Source organism: Salmo salar, chromosome 05, assembly GCF_965601325.2.
Source record: "Salmo salar chromosome 05, fSalSal1, whole genome shotgun sequence".
In the NCBI taxonomy this organism is placed as follows: domain Eukaryota; kingdom Metazoa; phylum Chordata; class Actinopteri; order Salmoniformes; family Salmonidae; genus Salmo; species Salmo salar.
In genome coordinates this window covers 67857902-67881041 of record NC_138295.1, presented here as the reverse complement: position 1 = coordinate 67881041, position 23140 = coordinate 67857902, and the positions used below count along the sequence as shown (strand labels likewise).

General features: G+C 44.7%; 1 protein-coding gene across 2 annotated transcripts in view; it reads right to left on the bottom strand.

Moving 5' to 3' along the window:
- Positions 1 to 8261, bottom strand: part of LOC106605492 (glutamate receptor ionotropic, kainate 2) — a 360182-nt gene extending 351921 nt beyond the window's left edge. For both annotated transcript variants that reach the window (XM_082975442.1, XM_082975443.1), the window contains exons 1-2: positions 8039 to 8261; positions 4155 to 4536 (exon numbers count right to left, since the gene is read on the bottom strand). In XM_082975442.1, the coding sequence (XP_082831568.1) occupies positions 4155 to 4272 (118 nt within the window). In that variant the 5' untranslated portion in view covers positions 4273 to 4536; positions 8039 to 8261. The remainder of the gene's footprint in view (positions 1 to 4154; positions 4537 to 8038) is intronic.
- Positions 8262 to 23140: the final 14879 nt, after the last annotated feature.

Genomic DNA, 23140 nt, shown 5'->3' with positions numbered 1-23140 from the left:
TAGTTTGATTTGTTTAACACTTTTTTGGTTACTACATGATTCCATATGTGTTATTTCATAGGGTTGATGTCTTCACTATTATTCTACAATGTAGAAAATAGTATAAAAATAAAAAAAACCTTGAATGAGTAGATGTGTCGAAACTTTTAACTGGTACTGTATATATTACAGTATAATAGAAGCACATAATTAGTATTATTAACATAAACATTGAATGTTACTATTCTTCCAAATGGTCTTACATGTCTTTCCATTCCATTTACTCCATTCCAGCCATTATTATGAGCCGTCCGTCCACCCTTCGGCAGCCTCCGCTGATGTTAGTTGTATACTGCGTTGTGTCCTCAAAAAGGATACCTCTGTCCTATAACCCTAACGACGTGTAAGGCAGGATAACACCGTCTTTAAACAGAGCAGGGAGACCGTTTCACAACTGCAGCCAAAAGAAAGCCGATCCTTTAACAAGCCTTCCAGTAATCGTGTGTTTCTGTTCTAGTAGAATAAAGCAGTGTTCATACACCGACGTGAGGAGGCGCTTCCGCTGTCAGTGGTGCTGAAACTTCCCTCTGAGCCTGCAAGGTATAGCCGCCGTGGCCGTCCTAGCGAGGCATATAAGGGGTAGTTTGAAGATTATAACTTTGTGAACACAAGTGTAAGTGTATAGAAAGCGTATCTTCAGACAGAAAGATTATCCGGGGGCACACACAGAGATGGATTACCAGGGGGGAAGAGGGGAGATTGTGGTTGAAGAACAGACAATATGGAGGACTTAATGCTTCCCGACAACTCTCCCCGTTCTACTGTTAGTGAGACAGCGCTGTCAGATTGACGCGTGGTAGCAGCAGAGGCCCAGCTTGTTGCCATAGTGGCAGATTGTGCGGATGCTGTGTGCATTTCAATCAGGGCCTCCGGTGCGCGCGCGCATGTGTGGTGTGTGTGTGTGTGTGTGTGTGTGTGTGTGTGTGTGTGTGTGTGTGTGTGTGTGTGTGTGTGTGTGTGTGTGTGTGTGTGTGTGTGTGTGTGTGTGTGTGTGTGTTTCTGAAAAACTGACAGGCTACAGTTACAGTGGACTGGTGAATACAGCGTGATGTGAAATGCCTTAGCGGGATAAAGCAAATGACAGATATCACATGAACGACTGTGAGCGGATACAGATAATTGTATATGGTGGCTTGCGAAAGTATTCACCACCTTAGCATTTTTCCTGTTTTGTTGCCTTACAACCTGGAATTCAAATGGATTTTTGGGGGGTTAGTATCATTTGATTTACACAACATGCCTACCACCTTGAAGATGCAAAATATTTGGGGGGGTGAAACAAACAAGAAATAAGACAAAAAAAACGGAAAACTTGAGCGTGCATAACTATTCACCCCCTCAAAGTCAATACTTTGTAGAGCCACCTTTTGCAGCAATTACAGCTGCAAGTCTCTTAGGGTATGTCTCTATAAGCTTGGCACATCTAGCCACTGGGATTTTGCCCATTCTTCAAGGCAAAACTGCTCCAGCTCCTTCAAGTTGGATGGGTTCCGCTGGTGTACAGCAATCTTTAAGTCATACCACAGATTCTCAATTGGATTGAGGTCTGGGCTTTGACTAGGCATTCCAAGACATTTAAATGTTTCCCCTTAAACCACTCGAGTGTTGCTTTAGCAGAATGCTTAGGGTCATTGTCCTGCTGGAAGGTGAACCTCCGTCCCAGTCTCAAATCTCTTGAAGACTGAAACAGGTTTCCCTCAAGAATTTCCCTGTATTTAGCGCCATCCATCATTCCTTCAATTCTGACCAGTTTCCCAGGCCCTGACGATGAAAAACATACCCACAGCATGATGCTGCCACCACAATGCTTCACTGTGGGGAGGTTGTTCTCGGGGGGATTAGAGGTGTTGGGTTTGCACCAGACATAGCGTTTTCCTTGATGGCCAAAAAGCTCAATTTTAGTCTCATCTAACCAGAGTACCATCTTCCATATGTTTGGGGAGTCTCCCACATGCCTTTTGGCGAACACCAAATGTGTTTGCTTATTTTTGTCTTTAAGCAATGGATTTTTCTGGCCACTCTTCTGTAAAGCCCAGCTCTGTGGAGTGTACGGCTTAAAGTGCTCCTATGGACAGATACTCCAATCTCCGCTGTGGAGCTTTGCAGCTCCTTCAGTGTTATCTTTGGTCTCTTTGTTGCGTCTCTGATTAATGCCCTCCTTGCCTGGTCCGTGAGTTTTGGTGGGCGGCCCTCTCTTGGCAGGTTTGTTGTGGTGCCATATTCTTTCAATTTTTTAAATAATGGATTTAATGGGTGCTCCATGGGATGTTCAAAGTTTCTGATATTTTTTTTATAACCCAACCCTGATCTGTACTTCTCCCTGACCTGTTTGGAGAGCTCCTTGGTCTTCATGGTGCCGCTTGATTGGTGGTGTCCATTGCTTAGTGGTGTTGCAGACTCTGGGGCCTTTCAGAACAGGTGCGTATATATATACTGAGATCATGTGACAGATCATGTGACACTTAGATTGCACACAGGTGGACTTTATTTAACTAATTATGTGACTTCTGAAGGTAATTGGTTGCACCAGATCTTATTTGGGGGCTTCATAGCAAAGGGGGTGAATACATATGCACTCACCACTTTTCAGTTTTTTATTTTTGAGAAATTTTTTAAATAAGTTATTTTTTCACTTCACCAATTTGGACAATTTTGTGAATGTCAATTACATGAAATCCAAATAAAAATCTATTTAAATTACAGGTTGTAATGCAACAAAATAGGAACATTTCCAAGGGGGTGAATACTTTTGCAAGATACTGTATGTACAGTTACAGTGCCCCCTAAAAACTACTGATCACATTTCCTACCCTTTTACACGTGCGTTCTTAAGAACAGTGAAGGCCTTGCCGCTGAGGGCTACGCAAGTGCAGAAGGTAGCCTATATACAGGTGCAATACGATACACTGATAGCCTACCCTATGTTTTTTCTATAGGCCTATACAGAGTCTTGCCTTGGAGTCGACATTGGAAGAGATGTGCTCAGTTAGAACAATGCATTCCTTTAAATGGTTGCTAATAGTAACGTGTCAGGACTCACAGCGAACAATGAAAGGCAAGATCAAACACAAGCATGCATCCTTTGCTTCACGCTGCTGGCTGTCACCATCATTGCTCGCTGTGTTCAGTGGTTGCGTAGGCATTGACAGCACTGCACTCATATTCAACTACATGGCTTGGTTGGTTAGGGTTCTTTCTGTTCATAATCGGCCAAATCATACTTCGAGAAATGGACGTGTAAATATAAGTTTCAATGGATGGGGGATTTGGCGCTAAACCTGAGTTTCGCGCGCATTTCTTCAATCAGGATTCATCCTTTATTTGATTGTGTCTTTAACAAGAATGGGACTTGTGTTGATGTCGGCCATGAATAGGCCTATATGATCCAAATATCTATGTAACTAACATTAATGTGAGGTAATGATCAACATATTCGCCACATTGTTGCCAACTGTTGCAAGCTTACTGACTGTATGCTCTCTGCCTCTCTCATTCTCATTCTCTCTCGCTCTCTCTCACACACACACTAGGTTTATTATGCAAACTTAGAAATATCAGCACCATGGCAACAAGTTCCACCAATAATTTATTCTCCAACATAAATTATTCACCAACAACCCGGCACTTTGGCATGAAGACATAATCGGACACTGCTATTTGGAAATGTTGCTTTTCCTCCATCGCAAATTTGAAACAAGGTCCACAAATGATGATCACATCCAGCTATGCGAGGATAATTGTAGGCTATATATGTTTCTATATGGACTGCAGTTGTACTAGTCTGCTGGCGGGTCATTCTGCATGGAAATTATGTCATGCATAAAGGTTTCAGGACAAAATAGATAAGGTAATGTCCCTAGACAGCTGTGATAAACAACACGGTGCATAGGGGTAGCAGTCATTGCGGGGATGTGGCTCCGGGGCGCACGAGCTCACTCTTAAAAGTCTAGGACAAGAGGACCCGTGGGGTCACGGCAACACGTCTACTAGGAAGTATATAAGACAACTATGGCGCCCAGCCATGAAATGGCAACAGTTACAGAGTTAGGGAATAGCTAGGCTACTACATCAAGACAGTAAGAATGTGTAACAGAGAAAGAAAATAACAATCTTACCAAATCTTAAAACGTGTGGCATCCCGCGAGAATATCCCACACATAGTAATAGCAGCAGTAGAAGCCTGACGGTGCACCTGAATCTCGCTTTACTTATGAGCGGGGAGGTAATCTTCATGGTGTCTGTGTGATGCCACAGTATTTATTCCCTGGATCGGTAGATTCCCCCGAACTGTTTCTTTTGACGTTAAGCAGGGTGACGGCCCACGCGCAAGATCACGGCATGGTCAGTCAGGGAGAAGGTATCATTCGTTTCCCCAGATCCATTAGCAAGCGCTGCGTGTCCAGCTCACTGCGCCAAGAAACAACCTTCCCACTCAGCTAACGGTGGGGCATCCATGTTAGTCTGGGCAAATCCGGGAGAAATCCATTCACGGGCGGTCTGAAAGAGAGATGGACATGAAAAGAGGAAGAAGGGGGGTTTGAGTTGCCCAGTCAGAATCCCGTCTCAAGAGACGAACGCTGGCGCGCTGGCAGAATTGCAGCAGGGTAGCGAGCCTAAACCTTCCAGGCAGTCTCAGCTGTCTGAAGCTAGCATTCTGCTGCACTGCCGCACAGCATCTGACGTCGAGCCAAGATTAGTGTGAGCGCGAGAGAGGAAAGACTGGGTATATTTCGCAGGTGCTGCCGACCACACATCGCTTCCGATCCATATCTGACATCGAAATGGCCATCTTTCCCCGGGTGTCTCATGCTGGCACCCGGTACTCTCTCTATGTTATTCACGGTTTTGCTCGGTTCATTCAATGGCCGTGGCTGCTGCCAGTGGACTGCTGCCATGCCGAGCGGTTGTAAAATCAATCTTTGATGTTAAAAAGATTACCTCTCTAGATCGGAATTGCTCAGCCTTGGAGTCGTGTGAGAGGTTTGTGAACCAAAACTGTCACAAGTCCCATTTTGATGAATAGCCTATTGCTGAGCTAATCATTTTTTCACAGAGCTATGCTGTCACTGAGAAAGACTTTCTTTTCGATTTTCTAGTTTTGCTAGTTTTGGCATTATACACTCTTAGAAAAAAAAGGTTCTGGATAGAACCAAAAAGGGTTCTAGGCTTTCATCATTTATGGCACCCCTAAAGGTTCTATATAGAAGCGAAATTAGTTCCATATAGAACCCTATATAGAACTAATTGTGGTTCAGTGAAGAAGAACCCCTGTGGTTCTGATAATAGAACCCTATAAAAGGGTTCTAAATATAATCTTTAGGGGTGCCATATATGAAGAAAGAAATATAACACTTTTTGGTTCTATTCTGAACCTTTTTTCTAGGAGTGTACTGTTAGACAATTGTCAATAACATGGGCTGAGGATTATAGCATTGTAGAACTTTCATTTAAAAAATGATATTCGAAGTTGTGAAATAAGTTTATTCTCAGCTCATGTAATTCAAACGTTGTACAGCCTATATCAAAGTAGGCTTGTTGTTCAATTACTTGTGAAGTTATACAATTAAAATGCCATGATTTCTGTCATCGATGAACTTCAAATTTCCAGAATCTGTGTTCTGTTTCATAGGCCTAAGTCTAGGAATATGATTACAGATGACAATTATAAATGATATTGTCTTGAGTCGTTAAGATATAGATAAGACCTAAAACCACTTTAACATTGTATTTGTCATACAATCTAAACCCCAGGACCATAAAGGGTACGACATCACGTTGGAAACGGACAGGACTAGCCTATTCTACACACAGTCCAAAAGTACGGGCTACAGTTATTAAAGATACATTACACTTGGATGTCATGTTTATCTCTAAAAGCATAATACTGTTACATTCATGTATATGTATTAATTATATAGATATGAATCATTAGCATATTATTTGTGTCATTAGGTCTATACAGTAGATGCAATATATTTGTGTTCCTTTTCACTAAACCCACGCCAGGTGTAGTTGTATTCACCTTCACTGGCCGTATCTGTAGGATTGGCAAGCGTGGATTTCAGCACCATGGACAGCGTCGCGGTGACCTTCGAACACTACTCGAATTAGACCTAACTATACATATAGCCCAACCAGTGTTTGGTTGAGGATAAAATGTATGTTTCTTTGTCTTTCTTTTTTCGCTTTGAAAATTCAGAGTTGGATATAGCCTCTGTCGTCATTTAATGAACAGCTCCCGAGAGCATTCGACAAGTATTTCCGAACAGGAGAGCTGCTTGAGTCTGCGTTTCAAGCCGCCCGAGAAATATACGAGGGGCTGTGAAGCACCTTTATTGCAGTCGGTGTTTGAGACTGCTGCACGAGACCCCGGGTGAATTTTCGATGGTGTAGCCTTCAAAGGCGTCAATAATATTTTCAAGTCATGCAAATTGACTCAATCAGCTTGACTGAAAGTAAGACAAACGCCTACTTAATAACTCCTTTCTTTCTCAGTTTGACAAACCGACCGCATAATCTGTTTTTCCAAAGACTGGTGTGATCGAATTCATTCTCTTATGTAAAGTCATATAATTCCTTGTGTAACTTGCACATATAGCTAGGCATTTAAATGTTGGCTTAAACATGTACAAATATGGGTAAAAAGTGGCTTTTCACTCTCCCTCAATAATAAATAATACAAATGTGCCGAGATGACCCAGTGAAAAGACAACGGTCGACAGGGATTTATGGTGATTTAAATGTAATTAACCTATAGTGCCTATAGGTGTCATAAAATGTACATTAAATGGGGTGACGATATGGATAAATGCTTCTGAGGTATTTTTGAGGATAATTGCAGTGACTTTTAACTGTTTACTTGTTTATAAAGAAATAATATACGCCTCGTTTCTCTTTAAACTAACCCGTTCCAATATATATATTTTTCCATCTGGTTTGAGAATACCATTCAGCTGACCGAGGATGAGGAAATTACGCATGGGATCCATGAAGATAAATACAATTACACTGAAATGTTTTGTATTTTTTTCCGTGGCCATTACTAAATGAAAACATTATCAATGTCATACTTTAACTTTTGTAGGCTAAGTCAAATGCTTTAAAACGTTATACACATAAAGCCAGTCGCGCGCAATGAGCGAATCAGTTGGCACGGATGCCAGTTGTAAACTCAAACTATTTCTGCAGAGATTCTTATACATATCCCAGTTTAACGAGCAGCCTTTTCTGGTTACTTTGTAAGAGCTTTCCAAATAGTACTTTGGGCATCATCGGTGCTGTTTTATGGCACTGTGCAATTAACCATCTACCATCTGATCATAAACTTGATTTAAGGCTGTGGTGCGCGCGGGTTATGTGCTCATCAGCTGTGGAATTTACATGCGCAGCCAGTCGGTTCCTTTCCACCCAGCCTGATTACACATTATCTATGGATCATTCATAAAGGGGATAAGTTCAACGCCACTGACAGCCACGATTTGTACGGTATACATTTAATGACCCCATAATGTATTTTCAACCCCACGACATTGTATGCATCAGCAACGAGAGGAGGGACTCGAGAGGGGACACGCATTTTAAATAGGAGTCGAAGAAAGACATACAAGTATCTACACGGTTTTGTCCTATTAACTAACAAGTCGTAACCTTGTAAGGTTTTCATTGTTTCTACTGGCAGAGGTGCGCAGAACGGACATTGACACGACGCGCCGCATTCCCAAAATATAAATGCAGCATTCAACTTCAAGTAGGCTAGTATAAATGAACCTGTGTAGATCGGGAGGCTTAGTGTGATGTATAATCGTCACGTTGTGTGTAATTTCTTCGATGAAAGAGACGAGGTGGATAGCCTAATTCTCTCACTTTTGTCTCACCTGTAAAATCCAACAGACTAGGCATTCAAATCTTACACGCCCAATCAGAAGGGAGTACAAGCTGTTAAATTACACAAATAACGGACAGACAATCATGAAAATATGAAAAGGGATGCGACGCTTACCTTCGATTAGAATGAGCTGAGAAAGTAGTTGATTTGTTCCGATAGAGAGACGAGCCAGATCGCTTCCTTCAGACTCGCGTCTTGCTGCGCGCCGCTCCGGCCGTGGGGAAGACACGCCTCCTGTTGGTCGAAAAAACACACTGCTTAAAGCAACAGGGGACCTGCACAACGACGGATGGATGGACCCGACCCAGCGCCCGGTGGATCTCCAAGTCGAGGTGAGGTGGGGAGACCTGTAGCATGGGGAACAGGGGCCGGGGCAGGGTGGACTTTACGCATGTCTTATAGTCGCTTTAGTGGCGAATTAATCAATGAATGGATTATTTAATCCATACCACTGAATTCAACTTCTATGCAAAACGGTGTGTGAGGATTTATTTGAGCTTTAATTGATCAAATGGAAAAATAAGACGAGGATGGTGCGTGACAAAATGTCAAGACTCTGGGAGTGCCATATAGGAAAAGTGTCGTGGGAGTGACACAGAAAGCTATGTGGATGAAACGATAATTACCTGGTGCAATGTTTTAAAAACTATAATAATACGTGATTAATATCAGGACATTAAGGTCAGTATAAGATCAACAAGTTGTGATGGAATCTAGCTCATTGCCTGTATGCATCAACTATATGACGCTGTTTATGCTTGCTTTGAAAACAGTGCCTCAGTCTCATATTCTGGTAGATTGGAGAGAGAGTAAATGAGGGTTGCAACAACCCCCGGGCTATCAGATGGAAATAACTGCTATTTCTCCCTCTGTCAGTGAAGTACAAAGCGTACAATTTACCGCGGCGACGGAGCGCATCCATGCCCCAACGCTGACACAGCGCAGGGGCTGCGCAGGGGCTGCGTCGGGATGGGAAAAACGTGATCTGAGGCCACTGAGTGCTTCCGAAATGAAAGGAATCTTTGATTCCCCACTCCCCAGCGCGCAGCATAAAAGTTGGATTGTGGAGGACTAAAATAAATAGTCAATGAAAGCCCTGTGATCTGGTAACAAACCCCACCACTCTCACCCATGAGGAGCTGCAGAGGCACTAACCCTCCGGGTGTGTGTGTGTGTGTGTGTGTGTGCGTGCGTGTGTGTGTGCAGTGGTGTAAAGTACTTAACTTAAGTACTAATTAAGTAGTTTTTTGAGGTTTCTGTACTTTATTTATATTTTTGACTACTTTTCCTTTTACTTCACTACATTCCTAAAGAAACGAAGAAAAAAAATCCCTGACTCCCAAAAGTATTAATTTAATTATTATTATTATATATATTTTTAACCTTTATTTAACTAGGCAAGCCAGTTAAGAACAAGTTCTTATTTACAATAATGGCCTACTTGTGTCATTTTCTATTAAGCTATCTTGACTTTTACTCAAGTATGACAATTGGGTACTTTTGCCACCACTGTGTGTTTGTCATGTGTGTACCATGTGGTGTGGTTTGTGAGTGTGTGTGGTGTGTGTGTGTGTGTGTGTGTGTGTGTGTGTGTGTGTGTGTGTGTGTGTGTGTGTGTGTGTGTGTGTGTGTGTGTGTGTGTGTGTGTGTGTGTGTGTGTGTGTGTGTGTGTGTGTGTGTGTGTGTGTGTGTGCGCGCGTGTCAGACCAGTGGCTCTTTGCCTCACTCCTCTCTCCTTAATTACGGCCTGTCTTCCATGTCGAGAGGAAATTCATTATTCACCTAATCTGCCTGAGGAAATAATATACAACATAACACACAATCAGCAAAATACACCCAACTACCTAACGACACAAACCGATTAACACACATGAAGTGCAACTCCCATGTCACCAAAAACACATACAGATGGCGCCGATAGAGATGGCAGCTTCGCTTCTAGTCCTTAGGAAACTGTGCAGTATTTCGTTTTTTAATGTATTATTTCTTACATTGTTAGCCCAGAAAACCTTAAGTGTTATTACATACAGCTGGGAAGAACTTTTGGATATCAGAGAGACGTCAACTTACCAGCACAACCAGCCTTACGACCAGGAATACAACTTTCCCAAAGCGGATCCTTTGTCTGCACCTCCCAGGGCATTTGAACTGATTCCAGAGGCCGAACCAAAACAACGCCGCCGGAGGACAGGATGCCAAGGCGGGCTTCTAGTGAGGCTTCGGATGCACGCACACCACCCACCGTTTCTGAGTATATTACTCGCTAATGTCCAGTCCCAAAGCCGAAGAAATCAGGGCAAGAGCTGCTTTCCAAAGAGATATCCAGGATTGTAACATACTCTGTTTCACGGAAACATGGCTAGCTTGGGACATGCTGTTGGTGTCAGTACAGCCAACAGGATTTTCAGTGCATCGAGCCGACAGGAATAAACATCTCTCCGGTAAGAAGAAGGGCGGGGGTGTATGTTTCATGATTAACGACTCATGGTGTAATCACAACAACATACAGGAACTTAAGTCCTTTTGTTCACCTGAACTAGAATTCCTCACAATCAAATGCCGACCGTATTATCTCACAAGAGAACTTTCCTTGGTTATTGTCACAGCTGTGTATATCCCCCAGCAAACGGATACCATGACAGCCATCAAGGAACTTCACAGGAGTTTATGCAAACAAGCGAGCAACACGCTCAACAATTGCTACTGTAACTTCCGCGATGCATACAAGGCCCTCCCCCGTCCTCCTTCTGGCAAATCTGACCATGACTCCATCTTGTTGCTCCCCTCCTATAGGCAGAAACTTAAACAAGAAGCGCCCATGCTTAGGTCTATCCAACGCTGGTCTGACCAATCGGATTCCACGATTCAAGAATTCTTCAATCACGTGGACTGGGATATGTTCCGGGTAGCCTCAGAGAACAACATTGACGTATACGCTGACTCGGTGAGCAAGTTTATAAGGAAGTGTATAGGAGATGTTGTACCCATTGTGACTATTAAAACATTCCCTAACCAGAAACCGTGGATTGATGGCAGCATTCGCGCAAAACTGAAAGTACTTACCATCGCATTTAATCATGGCAAGGCAACTGGGAATATGGCTGAATACAAACAGTGTAGTTATTCCCTCCATAAGGTAATCAAACAAGCAAAGTGTCAGTATAGAGACAAAGTGGAGTTGCAATTCAACGGCTCAAACACAAGACGTATGTGGCAGAGTCTACAGACAATCACGGATTACAAAAAGAAAACCTTCGGGGCAAGTCTCTGAATGCCTTTGAGTGGCCCAGCCAGAGCCCAGACTTGAACCCGATCGAACATCTCTTGAAAGACCTGAAAATAGCTGTGCATTGACGCTCCCCATCCAACCTGACAGAGCTTGAGAGGATCTGCAGAGAAGAAAGAAACTCCCCAAATCTGGTGTGCCAAGCTTGTAGTGTCAAACCCCAGAAGACTCAAGGCTGTAATCGCTGCCAAATGTGCTTCAACAAAGTACTGATTAAATGGTCTGTGATATTTCAGTTTTCATTTTTTATACATTTGCAAAAATTTCTAAAAACCTGTTTTTGCTTTGTCATTATTGGGTATTGTGTGTAGATTGATGAGGGAAGGAAATTATGTAATCAATTTTAGAATAAGGCTGTAACGTAACAAAATGTGGAAAAAGTCAAGGGGTCTGAATACTTTCCGAATGCACTGTAAACAGGGTGGGACATCATGCCAATCCATCCACCAGGGAGGGTGATGACCACTGAAACGCACACGCCTTCTCTTTCCCTTTCTTACAATAGTTGATATACTGTATGTACTGTTAATCTCTGACTCTATCCTACTCTTCCTCTCTCCTGATAGAGAGAAGAGGCTTGAACCTGACACGGACACCACTGGGCCATTTCAACATATTTTTCAGTTTTCAGCTTCTGCCATCCAAGTGCCCTCATGCCATGCTATACCAACCCAATTTCTGCCTATCCATGGCATAGCTGTAATAGATAGGCCTGATACTTTGCCCTATCTTATTAATATCATTCAATACAAACAGCAAAGGGTCATAAGCAGTTTCATAAATATCATTTTCCATTACTCATCATCCGAGGATTGTGAGAATGATTGCTTTTAGCACGTGCATGTTATTGTTGCTTGATTGCACAGCTCACTGCCAATAGTGATTCAGAGAGGTTTCTTCCTTTTATGTTGGATCATGACACAGATATGTGTCCATACCTGTGATAACATCATCAGATGCTTCAGATATAAGCCATCTCAATGACTAAAGACACAAAGGACGTTGGAGAGCTCATCTACTGAGTCTCAGTGGTGGCTCTCCATTGTCCAAATGAAAATGAAGGTTGAAAACTTACCCAGAGGGCAAAGTGAAATGACATAATCACAATCAACTACAACCAACCAGAACTGGTTATAACCTGGTTATAATGAAGTAATTTCAACCAGTTTTGTCTGCAGTGTATAAAACACAATAAGCTGATGTCCACCGAATCTTTTCACAACACTGACAATACCTTCTCTTTATTTCCATGGAAACACCTGGTCACCTGCTGTTACTGATAAATGGAGAAGAACACAACACTGTAGAAGAATTGGCAGAATTGGCAAGTCTGGTTTGGTTTTTATTGATTCTTCATAAATTCTAAACAAAATGTTTACATGAAATACATGCACTGAATAATCATATCCAACTACACTATAATAGGCAAAATAATCAGCTTAATATGTCACAGTCAGTGGCTTTCCACTGACTGATTATTGAGAGTGCTGATCAATAGATGTGACTCATCTCAATGGTCACCTGGATAATATACAACTCCTATTAGCACAAGCCCAATACACAACATTTGGTGATGCGTTTCATGATAAATTAGCAAATTAGTGCTGTTTTCAGCCTCTATATTACTGTATCTCCCCCCTCCTCTCTCTCTCTCTCTCTCTTTCTTTCTCTCTCTGTCTCTCTCTCTCTCTCTCTCTCTCTCTCTCTCTCTCTGACATTCACTGTACAAACACATACACACACACACCGACACACACACACACCGACACATACACACACACACACACACACACACACACACACACACACACACACCACACACACACACACACACACACACACACACACACACACACACACACACACACACACACACACACACACACACACACACACACACACACACACACACAACACTAGGTCATGGTGAAGTTTTAATGGCTTCTAATTGCGTTTTGCTGTTTTAGATCCTTTTAGTTTTTCAGCACCTCTCTACTGTCAGAACACAGCACTGTCACAGAAGCAGACAGAGCAGAGGAAAGGTAAATAAGGAGGAAAGGAGGGGATTGCTGAAGACTTTACTTGAGTTACTTGCATTCTTGTGTTGAGTAAGGTATACATTAGACTTTCGAATACCTCTTGAAGATGTGTTTTTTTTTTTACAGTGCTGCTACAGAGAAGAATGCTCAGTGACCATACACACAAGTATAATTACAGTACATCAGCTATGTAAGATAACACATTGCCTGTCTTATTTTACTCTACAAACTCGAAGAGGATGGAAAGTCATTATTAATAACGATTTCATTCTAAGTCATCTGCAAAACAGAATTGGATGATGACTAGGAGGTTGAGGGGTGAACAAAGTAATTTTATTCAAGTAGTGTAGTGTGATACCTCAGGGTGTAAGGCAGTAGTCTAAACTAAAGCCCTTTACTGTAGTGTGATACCTCAGGGTCTGAGGCAGTAGTCTAAACTAAAGCCCTTTACTGTAGTGTGATACCTCAGGGTCTGAGGCAGTAGTCTAAACTAAAGCCCTTTACTGTAGTGTGATACCTCAGGGTCTGAGGCAGTAGTCTAAACTAAAACCCTTTACTGTAGAGTGATACCTCAGGGTCTGAGGCAGTAGTCTAAACTAAAGCCCTTTACTGTAGTGTGATATCTCAGGGTCTGAGGCAGTAGTCTAAACTAAAGCCCTTTACTGTAGTGTGATACCTCAGGGTCTGAGGCAGTAGTCTAAACTAAAGCCCTTTACTGTAGAGTGATACCTCAGGGTCTGAGGCAGTAGTCTAAACTAAAGCCCTTTACTGTATAGTGATACCTGAGGGCCTACGGCAGTAGTCTAAACTAAAGCCCTTTACTGTAGTGTGATACCTCAGGGCCTACGGCAGTAGTCTACACTAAAGCCCTTTACTGTAGAGTGATACCTCAGGGTGTAAGGCAGTAGTCTAAACTAAATACCTCAGGGTCTGAGGCAGTAGTCTAAACTAAAGCCCTTTACTGTAGTGTGATACCTCAGGGTCTGAGGCAGTAGTCTAAACTAAAGCCCTTTACTGTAGTGTGATACCTCAGGGTCTGAGTCAGTAGTCTAAACTAGAGCCCTTACTGGAACAGTCACATCATAGAGATCAGATGAAGAGGAAGTCGACTCAGAGAAGACGAAGAGTGTATGTAAATTATTTATTACTCAGACTCTCCCAGTGGCAAAGTGATCTGAACAGAGACACGTTTCTATAAAGCAGGTAGCTTAACCTCCTGGTATTAATATTGAATACATATTTGCTTCTCCAGTATTCTCTAAGATGTTTTTCTTGATGTTGGCGGTGTATATTTAAATGTAAAGAATAGCTGAGTGAGTGATACAGTATATCCCCAAGATGTCAAATGATTTGACAGATTTGCACACACACACACACACACACACACACACACACACACACACACACACACACACACACACACACACACACACACACACACACACACACACACACACACACACACACACACACACACACACACACACACACACGCACACATACACAAACACACGCACACACTTGCTCTGATCATTTAACTTGTTTACAGATTTTACTCCAAATCATCACTAAACTCAACAGATTAAACAACAACTCCATCCTACGATGCCTATAGATACTGTATATGCCAAACTCTCTGTCCACGATCATCCCCCACTACTTCCTTCGTGTCTGTCTGATAGCTGTCCTCTTCACTCTCCTCCTGGTAATGAGGCCTGGAGGATAGAGGATGGTAAGTAGCCGTTGCAAAGAGAAAAGTAGGACCACCCTCATCCAGAGAGAGCTAGGGAAGATTGCCTCTGAGAAAATCAAGTTGAAAGGTTCTCTGACTGCCCCCAAACCACCACACCCATTCTGCATCCATGCCCCTCAACAAAAATAATTGCGAGAAATTGCTGGTTGTGGGAATATATACTTTTGCTGTTGATTGCTGCCCATCTGCTGAGGGGGATTGTTTTATGTAATTTCAGCAGCAAACAGCCTCTCTGACTCAGAGCCAATCAGACAGATTAAGGGATGGACGGACGGACCTTCACCTGTAACTGCGCCCCTGAATACAAACACAAATACACATTGAAGTTTTATCTACAAAGCTGTGTCAAACTTTGCAAGGTCTGAGTAACTTGAATTCAGTGATCTGGGCCCCTATCCACAAAGCCTGTCAGAGTGGGAGTGCTGATCTAGGATCAGTTTAGCCTTTTAGATCATAATTAATAAGATTATATGGACAGCTTGGGACCTGATCCTAGATCAGCACTCCTACTCCAAGGCGCTTTGTGAATACGGGCCCTGATCTCACACTGACATAAATGATGCAGTTGAGAGTGAGGATATCACAGTTGTCAAATCTGTATGTATGTACAGTATGTGTATTAGAGGATACATAATACATACAACATGGGAAGACAGGGATCCTGATATCGTTAACAATCTGAACACATAGTCAGAGACTGATGCTGGGTATTTATACTAGCTGTACTGACGTGTGTTCCCTCGTGTTCCCTCCGTGTGTGTGGCGGTGTGTGTCCATGAGCTTGGGGAGGTCAGGGGCCCGGTGAAAAGTCACTCTTCTCTGTCCCTCTCTGATTACCAATTACTACTGTGCGCTCCAGCGAAGGTCTCAGCCGAGCAGCCAGGTCTGTCTTAATGAGAGAGAGGGGCCACAGCCACGCATCTGACGTCAGCCGTGTAAATACAAGCCTGGATCAGCCACAAACAAACCACCAAGAGACAGAGGAAGAGAAAATGAGAGGGAGGGAAGAGGGGAGTAGGGGAGAGAGTGGGAGGGAAGAGGGGAGTAGGGGAGAGAGTGGGAGGGGAGATGGGAGTAGGGGAGAGAGTGGGAGGGGAGATGGGAGTAGGGGAGAAAGTGGGAGGGAAGAGGGGAGTAGGGGAGAGAGTGGGAGGGGAGATGGGAGTAGGGGAGAAAGTGGGAGGGAAGAGGGGAGTAGGGAATTAAGGAATCCTTCTCGATTCCTTTATTCCCTTCCTATTGTCTACCTTTCTCACCTCTCTCTGTCTCTCTCTCTCCCTCTCTCTCTCTCTTGCTTTCCCCCTCTCTCTCTTCCTCTCTCTCTCTCGCTCTCCTTCTCTCTCTCTCTCTCTCTCTTGCTTTCCCCCTCTCTCTCCCCCTCTCTCGCTCTCCTTCTCTCTCTCTCTCTTTCTCTCTCTCTCTCTCTCTCTCTCTTGCTTTCCCACTCTCTCTCTCTCATTTATGTGAAATTAAAGGTTTCTGCTCGGCCTATAATTAGTTGACCCTGACTCTAATTAGAAATGCTCTGTGCAGTGCCACTTCAGATTAGACACAACCCAATACGTCCCTTAGTGTGGTCGCCGTGCAGAGTAGTGTGTGTGTGTGCGTGTACGTGTGCATTGGTGCCGTACAAAAATGTCACAGAGCCTTCATCCAAAGATAAGGGGTACACTGCCAATCAGCCAGTCAAATTGTGTGTACTGGCACTAAAAGGTCCCCAGTGCCTTGGTGTCTCTGCCATGGATTGTAGTTAGGCAGCTAGCTCTCATCATGTCTCTATCAAAGCCAGGTAATCAGAATAAGAGGGACAGGTTCATTCAGCATTGGCTCTGGCTCACTTTAGATGTTTCTATTGATGTGTCCGGTGCAGATCAAGAAGAGGTCTATTAATAGTTTTATTAATTGGAGCCAATCCACCATGACTAGGTTGACCAGAGCCCTGCGCACTAGATAGGGAATAGAGTGTCATTTGGGATGGACACCTGGTGTCTACCTCCCCCAACACTCACATGTCCAACCCATCCTAGTGAAGTCAGTCACTGGCCCGGACACCTTCATGGGCCAGAGGCCCCTCAGACTGGGATTTAATCAGTGGCTTCTCCCTCGGCACGATCCTCCATGAGCCTCATCAGAACATGCACAGGAATAATGTGGCACAACCTTTAGTGAAATGTCAGAAAATATCACCATTGGAAAGCATCTTCATTAAGTAAAACGAAGGGGGTTGGCTGAAAGACCTTCTTTCACCTCCTTGTAAGCGGAGCGGAATTAGCTTCTGCAGTATGGAGAGTGTGTGGAGAGAGAGAGACAGACAGAGAAGGAGACAGAGAGAGACAGCGAGACAGAGAGAGAGAGAGAGAGTGAGCACCAAAGCCCCACTGATCCTTATGTGGGCGAAAGGATATTTATTTATTGAAAGTTTGAAATAAAAAGAAAGGCCAGGGGGCGTTTAAGTGTTGGAGTAGAGAATCAGGTAGTGACTCAAGAGACATAATAGCTCAGAGTTAGATGTTTAAAGTAAACATAGCTATTAAGAACACGGAAAACTAAGAGCCAAAAACACACACAGCATATCCTTGACTGGGATTTCCTATAACTAGAGGCAGTGGTGTTGAGGCTAGATAGCAGAGATACACAGAGAGCTGTGGCTTCAGGGTACAATGGGTTCCTGGAAAAGAGTTGCATGTCTAACTAGAACAAAATTGCACTCAACAGATGAGAGGAGAGAAGATGAAATTAAGTGAAAATTAGAGAAAGAGAGATAGCGACAGAAAGTGTTTAGCCAGACAAAATGGTCAGCAGCAGGAGAGGAGAGTGTTCTTGGAGAACACTTAGATGAGAGAGAGAACATATTTATCCCAAATAATAAAATTGCAGATTGAGGGCAGAGAGAGACAGAGAGAGAGAGAGAGAGAGAGAGAGAGAGAGAGAGAGAGTGAGAGAGAGAGAGAGAGAGAGAGAGAGGGGGGTAAAGGAAAGGGATTAAAAGTGTATCGATCGGGGCCCTGCAATCGCTTCTCACATTATATGAAGCCATTTTTAATTCACCCCAACACTGTGGAGAGGGAATAGAGAAGATGAAGACAGGAATAGAGAAGAGAGAGGGAGAGAGATAGAAGATGGAGAGAGAGAGATGGTGAGAGAGAGGGGGGATAGAGTATTGAAGAAGAGGAGAGAGCGAGAAAAAGAGCCAGGATTGGAGGGGTTGTCCTGATCAATGGGCTTGTGCATCTGGAGATGTCTCAACTCCCCCCCCCCCCCCCTTCTTTCGCTCTCTCTCTCTCCTCTCTCTCTCCCTCCCTATTTCTCTTTCTCTCCTCTCTGTCTCTGTCCTCTCTCTCTCTCCCTCCCTATCTCTCTCCTCTCATACAGAGGAAATAGAACCCTCATAAACCTCTCACCACGCTCCATGTTCTCTCTCCGGCAAAAACACACTGACAGGAAAACAACATCTCCCACTATAATTACCCTTTCATGGTGATGTCTTGACTTATACGTGCTTCTAGAAATAGGATCTCCATTTAAATATAGTGGTGAGTGCAATGCACTCTCTCCATCATATTGTTAATAGACAAGTTCCTTTGGTTTTAAACTCCCTCTTCAGTGTGGTAGGTTACTCTCCAACTAGTCCTAATGCAGTCAAAGCACAAACACACAGCTTTGTTTTGTCTAGAGACTGGGGACACTGTCTGATGAGTCTCCCTCAGATCTGTGTGTGTTGACGTCAACAATAGAGTCAGTTCCAGACAAAACGCGGTATCTGTCAGCGACAACGCCCTGTCTCTCAGAAGCCAATGTGGAATTGGCACCATTCCTCCAGTGAAGGTTAGAATGCATTACGACACTCTGCTGTAAAATTGACATTGTGCTTCTACTGTCATATCTCACAAATGAACACGTAGCCTACTGATGTGATGGTACGTAGCCTACTGATGTGACACTTTCAAACTGAAATTGTGTCAGTATTTAATTTTGTTTATCTGTTATCTGACTGGTTAACATTGGAATCTACCTTCGTATCACTTAGTACAAGAGTTTGAGAGAGAGAGAGAGAGAGAGAGAGAGAGAGAGAGAGAGAGAGAGAGAGAGAGAGAGAGAGAGAGAGAGAGAGAGAGAGAGAGAGAGAGAGAGAGATCACGGGTGATAGGACTGATCATACGTATGGAGGAAGCCTGGCTGTGATAAGTAGGTCTGTGCTGGGTTAAATAATGACCCTGAAACAGGCTGGGATGCAGTGAGAGGTCTTGATTGAAAATTCCTTCCACATCTTCTCATGCTCTGCCACCCTGGCCAATTGACTACTGACGGATATAAACTCAGCAAAAAAGGAAACGTCCCTTTTTCAGGACCCTGTCTTTCAAAGATAATTCGTAAAAATCCAAATAACTTCACAGATCTTCATTGTGAAGGGTTTAAACACTGTTTCCCATGCTTGTTCAATGAACCATAAACAATTAATGAACATGCACCTGTGGAATGATCATTAAGACACTAACAGCTTACAGACGGTAGGCAATTACGGTCACAGTTATGAAAACTTAGTACACTAAAGAGGCCTTTTTACTGACTCTGAAAAACACCAAAAGAAAGATTCCCTGGGTCCCTGCTCATCTGTGTGAACGTGCCTTAGGCATGCTGCAAGGAGGCATGAGGACTGCAGATGTGGCCAGGGCAATAATATGCAATATCCATACCGTGAGACGCCTAAGACAGCGCTACAGAGAGACAGGACGGACAGCTGATTGCCCTCGCAGTGGCAGACCACGTGTAACAACACCTGCACAGAATCGGTACATCCGTACATCACACCTGCGGGACAGATACAGGATGGCAACAGCAACTGCCCGAGTTACACCAGGAATGCACAATCCCTCCATCAGTGCTCAGACTGTCCGCAATAGGCTGTGGGAGGCTGGACTGAGGGCTTGTAGGCCTTTTGTAAGGCAGGTCCTCACCAGACATCACCGGCAACAACGTCGCCTATGGGTACAAACCCATCGTCGCTGGACCAGACAGGACTGGCAAAAAGTGCTCTTCACTGACGTGTCGTGGTTTTGTCTCACCAGGGGTGATGGTCGGATTCGCGTTTACCGTCAAAGGAATGAGCGTTACACCGAGGCCTGTACTCTGGAGTGGGATCGATTTGGAGATGGAGGGTCTGTCATGGTCTGGGGCGGTGTGTCACAGCATCATCAGACTGAGCTTGTTGTCATTGAAGGCAATCTCAACGCTTGGCGTTACAGGGAAGACATCCTCCTCCCTCATGTGGTACCGTTCCTGCAGGCTCATCCTGACATGACCCTCCAGCATGACAATGCCACCAGCCATACTGCTCGTTCTGTGCGTGATTTCCTGCAAAACAGGAATGTCAGTGTTCTGCCATGGCCAGCGAAGAGCTCGGATCTCAATCCCATTGAGCACGTCTGGGACCTGTTGGATCGGAGGGTGAGGGCTAGGGCCATTCCCCTCAGAAATGTCCGGGAACTTGCAGGTGCCTTGGTGGAAGAGTAGGGTAACATCTCACAGCAAGAACTGGCAAATCTGGTGCAGTCCATGAGGAGGAGATGCACTGCAGTACTTAATGCAGCTGGTGGCCACACCAGATATTGACTGTTACTTTTGATTTTGACCCCCCCTTTGTTCAGGGACACATTATTCCATTTCTGTTAGTCACATGTCTGTGGAACTTGTTCAGGTTATGTCTCAGTTGTGGAATCTAGTTATGTTCATACAAATATTTACACTTTAAGTTTGCTGAAAATAAACGCAGTTGACAGAGTGAGGACGTTTCAGAACAGGCGAGCACTGAGAAGCGTAAATTGGTTCACTTTGCACTCACTAAAACATTTATGACAGTGGAAACAGTCAATTAGAGAAGAAAATATTGTTTTAAAACTGATTCATACTTGCAATAGCAAAATAAATAGAAAAGCACTATGTGAGGGCTGCATGGTGGGTTTTGTTAGGGGTGTGTACGGGAGGCGAAGTCAGGTGAAGGAGAGCAGAGTGTAGTAAACAGGTGCACTTTAATTCCGGTCCAAAAATGTCAGCACATAAGAACAATAACATACCAAAAACACGGAACATAGCAAAAGTATAGCGCCTGACAATATCCACATAACAATAAACAATTACACACAAAGACATGGAGGGGAACAGAGGACTAAATACATGCAGTGATTATGGAATGAAAACCAGGTGTATAATGGAACAAGACAAAACAAATGGATATATGAGAAATGGAGCGGCGATGGCTAGAAAGCCGGTGACGTCGATCGCAGAACGCCGCCCGAACACGGAGAGGAGCCGACTTCGTTGGATGTCGTGACAGTACCCCCCCTTGACGCACAGCTCCAGCGGCGCGCCGACACCGGTCTCGGGGACGACCCGGAGGGCGAGGCGCTGGGCGATCCGGCCAGCGATGGTGAAATTCCCGCAGCAGTTCGGGGTCCAAAACATCCGTAACCGGAACCCAGCACCTCTCCTCCGGACCATACCAATCCCACTCCACGAGGTACTGAAGGCCCCCTGCCCGACGCCTCAAATCCAGGATGTAACGAACGGAGTACGCCGGGGCCCCCTTGATGTCCAGAGGGGGCGGAGGGACCTCCCGCACGGAGGGACCTCCCGAACCTGGTCTATAGGACAGGGTAAAAACAAAATGGGTAAAGAACATGGCCCACCTTGCCTGACGAGGATTCAGTCTCCTCGCTGCCCGGATGTACTCCAGGTTGCGGTGGTCAGTCCAGATGAGAAAAGGGTGTTTAGCCCCCTCAAGCCAATGTCTCCACGCCTTCAATGCTTTAACCACAGACAACAGCTCCCGGTCCCCCACATCATAGTTACGCACCGCTGGGCTGAGCTTCTTCGAGAAGAATACACAGGGGCGGAGTTTTGGTGGTGTACCCAAGCATTGAGAGAGCACAGCTCCTATCCCAGCCTCGGACGCATCCACCTCCACTATGAGCGCCAAAGAGGGATCCGGATGGGCCAGCACGGGAGCCGAGGTAAACAGAGTCCTCAGGTGACCAAAAGCCCTGTCCGCCTCAGCCGACCACTGCAACCGTACGGGACCCCCCTTCAGCAGTGAGGTAATGGGAGCATCCACCTGGCCAAAACCCCGGATAAATCTCTGGTAGTAATTGGAAAACCCTAAAAATCGCTGCACCTCCTTTACCGTGGTGGGAGGCGGCCAATTACGCATGGCTGCAATGCGGTCACTCTCCATCTCCACCCCTGATGTGGAAATGCGATACCCTAGGAAGGAGACGACCTGCTGAAAGAACAGGCATTACTCGGCCTTGACGTACAGGTCATGCTCCAACAGTCGCCCCAGTGCCTTGCGTACCAAGGACACGTGCTCGGCACGTGTAGCAGAGTATATCAGAATGTCATCGATATACACCACTACACCCTGCCCGCGCAGGTCCCTGAAAATTTCATCTACAAAGGATTGGAAAACTGATGGAGCATTCATCAACCCGTACGGCATGACTAAGTACTCATAATACCCTGAGGTGGTACTAAACGCTGTCTTCCACTCGTCCCCCTCCCGGATACGCACCAGGTTATACGCACTCCTGAGATCCAGTTTCGTGAAGAAGCGCGCCCCATGCATTGACTCAATCGCCGTGGCGATAAGAGGTAGCGGGTAACTGTACCTCACTGTGATTTGATTGAGACCTCTATAGTCAATGCACAGGCATAGACCTCCATCCTTCTTCTTCACAAAAAATAAACTCGAGGAGGCGGGTGAAGTGGAGGACCGAATGTACCCCTGATGCAGGGATTCAGAGACATATGTCTCCATAGCCACCGTCTCCGCTTGCGACAGGGGATACATGTGACTCCTGGGAAGCGCAGCGTCTACCAAGAGATTTATCGCACAATCCCCCCGTCAATGCGGTTGTAATTGAGTCAGCCAAATCGGCATATTCTGGGGGGATGCGCACGGTGGAGATCTGGTCTGGACTTTCCACCGTGGTAGCACCAACGGAAACCCCAACACACCTCCCCGAGCACTCTCGCGACCACCCCGTGAGAGCCCTCTGTTGCCAGGAGATAGTGGGGTTATGCTGAGCTAACCAGGGAAGGCCTAGTACCACGGGAAATGCAGGAGAGTCAATGAGGAAGAAACT